At 33.8% G+C, this 5,817-nt stretch overlaps 1 protein-coding gene and 1 long non-coding RNA gene across 2 annotated transcripts; one reads left to right on the top strand and one right to left on the bottom strand.

Annotated features, from left to right (window-relative positions):
* The first annotated feature begins 1,129 nt into the window (after positions 1-1,129).
* LOC119631890 (NADPH-dependent diflavin oxidoreductase 1-like) lies at positions 1,130-2,934 on the top strand. Its single transcript, XM_038024449.1, is given in 1 exon segment — positions 1,130-2,934. A coding segment is annotated over 1 exon segment (1,758 nt). The 5' UTR covers positions 1,130-1,170; the 3' UTR covers positions 2,929-2,934.
* Positions 2,935-3,152: 218 nt separating this feature from the next.
* Positions 3,153-3,699, bottom strand: LOC119632712. The gene is made up of 3 exons (XR_005246805.1): positions 3,549-3,699; positions 3,360-3,472; positions 3,153-3,301 (listed from the first exon to the last, which is right to left on the bottom strand). It is a non-coding gene; the product is annotated as an uncharacterized LOC119632712 (long non-coding RNA).
* Positions 3,700-5,817: the final 2,118 nt, after the last annotated feature.

Here is a 5,817-nt window from a genome sequence, read left to right as displayed (position 1 = left end):
GGAAAATTCTTAGCACCTCTTGAACACTTTTTAGTTGTTTTGGAAAAATTTTTCTTGTTGGATTTTGCACATTCACATAGGAAATGTATTTTTTCCTAACCTCAAATGGAGTTTAAATTATCTAAATTTTTCGCACGCACAGAGTCGTATTTAAGGATTTGCATTATTTAATTTTTCTCACGCACAGAGTCGTATTTAAGGATTTCAATTTTGTTTTTGCATATATTTAATTTTTTTAAACCAATGATAACATTTAAAAAATACTCGAAAATTAGAAATCGTTTTTCAGTTGCACCGGCTACGGCGTAATTTAGAAATGGACGAAAGGGGAATATCCAACATTCCAATACAAAAGCACCAAATCGATTCCTAATAATACCCCACAAACATTTCACCAATCCCGCGATAATTGAATCATGAAATTCCCTTTTTTTTGCAGCGCTGGGCACGAGCGCAAAAATTTCATTTAAAAAGAAAATGTCAGTCAAGGCAGAAAGAAATAGGTAAATTTTTTCCTAAAGATTCCATTCGTAAAAGCCGAAATGTTTGTTCGCTTTTTTAAAATGCACTTCCAAGCTCTTTTTTTTTCTATCCGCTAAAAGTGGATACGGATTTGTGGTAAGACACTTTCGACATTTGCGCTTTTTTTTTATCCTTTAAGGGTGTGTTTTATAGAATGCATATTCACATTTTATAGGAATTTGAAGATTATCCGCCGATTATCCGAAGATTATCGTGATGCCGAGTGTGGTGGAATTTGCTTCATTGTCTGATATGAAGATAGCTATTGAAAAGTTGGATGACACCGACTTGAATGGACGTCGTATACGTTTGGAAGAAGATCGGCGCAGTGGCCGTGGAGGACGTGGACAATCTGGATCGCTGTCCTGTTCTAAAAATTAAAAAAAAGTAAATAAATAAAATAAAAGATAAAAAAATTAAAAACTTTAATCAAACAAATACTAAAAAAAATAAATAATAATATTATATATTAAATCTAACCTTACTAGTCTAAGATCCAAAGAACTCTGCGTTTACATTGGACCTTTTTTGCACATCTCAGCGAAATTTCGTTTGTTTGCTTGCTGAATAATAGAAGAAGAAGAAAATAATTTTAGGTTAATTTGTTAGTTTAATATAAAAAATTAAGGCGTTTATCTAAAAAAAATAATGAGAATTCTTATTTTGTATGGTAGCCAAACAGGAACAGCCCAGGACGTGGCCGAACAGTTATAGAGAGACTCAAAGAAACGCAACTTCGACGGTCTTGTAATGGCTATGGATGATTACCAAATACAACAACTCACTGAAGAATATTTGGTATTCTTTGTAGTGGCTACCACTGGGGATGGTAAAGAGCCTGATAATATGCGGAACACATGGAAGTTTCTGCTGAGACGTAACTTGCCAGTCGACTCTTTGAGCAACTTGCAATTCGCTTGTTTAGGTTTGGGAGATTCCAGTTATGCTAAATTCAATTACGCAGCAAAAAAGTTAAATAAACGCTTACAACAATTGAGTGCCCAACCTATTGTACCGTTAGCCTTGGCAGATGATCAGCATGATTATGGTTCAAATGCGGTAGTTATACCATGGATGACGAATGTATGGGAAGAGGTGGAAGAACGATTGTGTTTAAACTTTCGAAATGCCGAAAACTTACACGAAGCTTTTTTTTTCAAGTGGCATTGCTGCAGATTAGATCATACTGCAATTCTTGATGAAGACAATTATCACCTACTTTGGCCTCATCGCCAAACTCCCACTCATTCATTTAAACTAATAAACAATGTGCGTACCACTGATCCTTCGCATTTTCAAGATGTTCGCTTTATACAATTTGAAGTGCCTGAAAGTGCAACTTGGTTACCCGGAGATATTATAGAAATTCATCCTCACAACTCTAAAAAACAAATTGACGAGTTTTTTGCCTTAGTCCAAGAACATGAACTGGACTTTGATTCCAATACATTAGTGAGAATGAGTAGCAACCATCAGGGCATGATTCTGCCTAAATGTTATAGTAAACCTTTAAATGTTAGACAAATGGCAACATACATATGGGATTTGAGCGCTAAACCGCGACGAAGATTTTTTGAATTATTGGCTTTGAACTGCGAAGATAATATGGAAAAGGAAAAACTTTTAGAATTCACTACTTCCGATGGTTTGGAGGAGGTACTTAATTATATTAATCGACCACGCAGGACTGTTCTAGAAGTTTTGCAAGATTTCCGTCATGCTACGTCCAAGCTGACTTTGGAAATTTTTATTGAAATGTTTAGCTTCATACAAACCCGCAGTTTTTCTATAGCTAGTTGTGTAGAAAGCAAAACGTTGGATCTCCTAGTAGCCGTAGTAGAGTATAGAACTAAAATGTCTTCGCCGCGTTTGGGTCTTTGTTCGAATTGGTTGAAATGCTTAAAGATAGGCGACAACATTTTGGGTTGTCTTAAACGAGGTACCATGCAATTACCGAAAGAGCTTAGCACACCTTTGATAATGATAGGACCTGGTACAGGGATTGCACCATTCCGTAGCATAATTCAAAAGCTTACAATTAATCAAAATGATTTGAACTCACATAAAAGCTTAATGTGGATATTTTTCGGTTGTCGAAATCGTTCAAAAGATTTTCATTTTCAAAACGATTTGGAATTATGGCACAAACAAAACCATATAAAGCTCGTTGTTGCTTTTTCAAGAGACCAAGATCATAAGATTTATGTCCAACATCTAATAGAGGAGAATTCGCAAGAATTGAAAAAATTAATAAAGGAATGTAATGCCTATGTGTACGTAGCTGGTTCTTCCACAAACATGCCTAAAGCCGTAAAAGAAGCCTTTATAAATGTTTTAGATAAAGATGAAGCGTATGTCGAAAAAATGTTTAAAATTAATCGTTATCAAGAAGAGACGTGGTCATGAAGATTTATTAAATAAATATTACGTAAATGAGCAAGAATTTAAAAATACTGTATGCATTCAATATTCCATCAATAGTTTGTCGGCCGATGTGCGACAAAAAGGTCAAAAACCTTTTTGTAGAACTTGCAACTCAAAGTCTTCAGCGTAGAACACCTAGAGAACAAACAATAAGCAATCAGCTTATATTTAATATGATTATATTTACTAGCACGCATTCCGGACAGTAGGTTATTTGTAGATCAGGTAATATATTGCGATAATACACAAATTTGCTGCTTGGCTTATTACGGCGTTTTAAAACCAGCACATGATTAGGATCTATAGCTCGTAAAGCATTCCGATCTAAACTTAACGGCAACGCACTGGCAACATCCTGTACATTAAACGGTAAACATTTTAATCTCCAACTATAAATATATAAACATACAGACCTCATTAAATTGATCTTGATCTTCACTGGCTTTTGGCGGAGCTAATAACAATCTCTCCGCTTCAGTATCACTAATATCAATCTCAGGATAGAATTGCACTAACGTTAAAATTTCTGACAATTTGTTTATGTATAAGCTTTTAATAAACGCACGCTTCGTTTTAGTTTATTAAGACGCTCTATGACTTACCAAATGATATAAAAGAAAATATATAATACTGTTTGCAAGTGGGGCAAGAGTTTCCATTTAAATGTTGACTATAATTTGAACATTTATAGCACAAAGGCAGCAATTCTTCGGCGTCATTGAAACCGCTCTTGCAAGCCTTACTGTTTAAATAATTAATCTAAATTATCGCAATATAATATTTAGTTAGGAAATTAAATAAGAAAATATTTTTTTATTATTAATAAAACTTACGTCAATCTGTTCCTGCACGCAGAAATGTTCCTACACTACGGATTTAGTTATCAACAAAGATGCGCAGAGAAAATTATGCTGTTAGCCAATTCCCCATATGCAGACATATATATGTTTTATATGCAAACATGGTTAGGATATGGTTTTTTTATTCATTATATATCAATCTTTCATATACCGTGTGTTGAGAATAGAGTTAAATCTTTGTCATGAAGAAGAACAGAATTATTCATCTGTTCATAGTTTTCTATTTCACGAATTTAGAGAGTAAGTAAATGAGCGAACTTCGAATTTCACAACTTTAGAGAGTAAGTGAATGAGCGAACTTTGAATTTCACAACTTTAGAAAGTAAGTAAATAAGCGACCACTTGTTAGAATGTAAATATTGGAAATATTTATTCTCCTTTCTCCGCATCACATAAAAATATATAAAAATACGAGTCAGTTCCTTTTTACGAGCCGTGTTATATTGTGTTTGGCCAAATAAACTGCGAATGTTGTAAACGAAATTTGATAAGCAAATATCCAATTAAAGAATAAATTCGTCCAGAGTTAAAGCTTGGAAAAAAGCGCGATAGACTCTGCTAGCCTACAAGAGCACTCACGTATACTACCAGTTGGAACTCAAAAAACCCAAAAAAAAAAAAATATATATATATTTAAATTAATAAATAACTTATTAATTAAATTAACGTGTGATAGTGCCCTCCAATAACCTACGGTTATTAAGGTACACCTTTCAACTGAAAATTAGTTAATTAAAAGATGCTTAATTAGTGCCCTGATATCTTTCCATTAATATTTAGCCTACAGAACAAGTCTATAACCAGATAAAGTAGTAAACAAGTAAAAATTACTTCTGTTAAAACAATTGCCAATGTAACCGTGATATAACGTATTTTTTATTGATACTAATTCTTGGAGGGAGATATCTTTAGATTAAATGAGAAAAAAAGCGAAATATTGGGTCATTAGTCAAGTGAAGATGTTGATGATAAAAACATGACCAACACACAGGCGAAAACACAGGCAGAATAACTGAGATGAATTAAATAATGAAATATTATACCTAATCAGGTAATTACTAGTCATATTCAGCATTATAGACAACCCCGATTAGCGTTATAAACCCATTGACACTGACAATAATTTTCCGATTAGATAATAGTTTTCATGATCTTAAATATCTGCGACCTGGAAGAGCGAAATCCATTGTACGTCTGGATCTAACGAACTGAATTTTCTCTTATAGACATTTTGACTCATGAGTATAAGTAAACGATGCATGACCAGGACTTCTAGTATTCTGCCGTGTTTACGCCTATTGAAGACGTATCCAGCTATCTAGCACATTAACTGATAGCCGATTGTAGATCTGTTTTTTTGAAAGTTGCCATATAAATTCGCTCCGTAGGATATGAGTAGCACAAGAAGTAGCTACAGTTGCTGTGTGAAAGTAGCACCATATTGTAGTTTATTGTTGTGAAAAAGTTATCGTGTGTAGTTTGTTGTTGTAAAAGTAGTAACGTGCGTGTTTGTTGTTGGACATTCTAGTTTTTGTTTACATTTGCCAAGCACGTGCACGTGTTTACATTTCAACAGTAAGACCATATGTATTTTGTTGCTACAAAAGTAGCACCGTGTGTAGTTTGTTGTTGTAAAATTAGTACCATGTGCAGTTTGTTGCTGTAAAACATATTTCACGCCTGAAATAAGTGACGAAATAATTGCCTGGAACTATATATTTTGCTTCTTAACAATAAACGTAAGAGAGAATGATGATATCCAATATAAGCAAACGATATGAAAGACCACAAGAGAGAGGGATAAAGTAAAAGAACTGAAATCACGTAAGACTATACCACGAACATTTTTATTTTTTATGGGTTAGGCGATGACGTATTCAGTAGAACTGTGCTTGAGTGCATTAACACAATGGTAAAAGTACTCGTGTGCTGTTGTGTGTGCCTTTGCTTAAGCAATTATATTATTATTTTTGGAGATATTTTAACAGACTTTGATACATCGACATGTTTT

This window comes from Glossina fuscipes, unplaced genomic scaffold (genome assembly GCF_014805625.2).
Source record: "Glossina fuscipes isolate IAEA_lab_2018 unplaced genomic scaffold, Yale_Gfus_2 1, whole genome shotgun sequence".
Lineage (NCBI taxonomy): Eukaryota > Metazoa > Arthropoda > Insecta > Diptera > Glossinidae > Glossina > Glossina fuscipes.
Note: the sequence above shows the minus strand (reverse complement) of the source record. Positions and strands in the feature narration are given on the sequence as shown.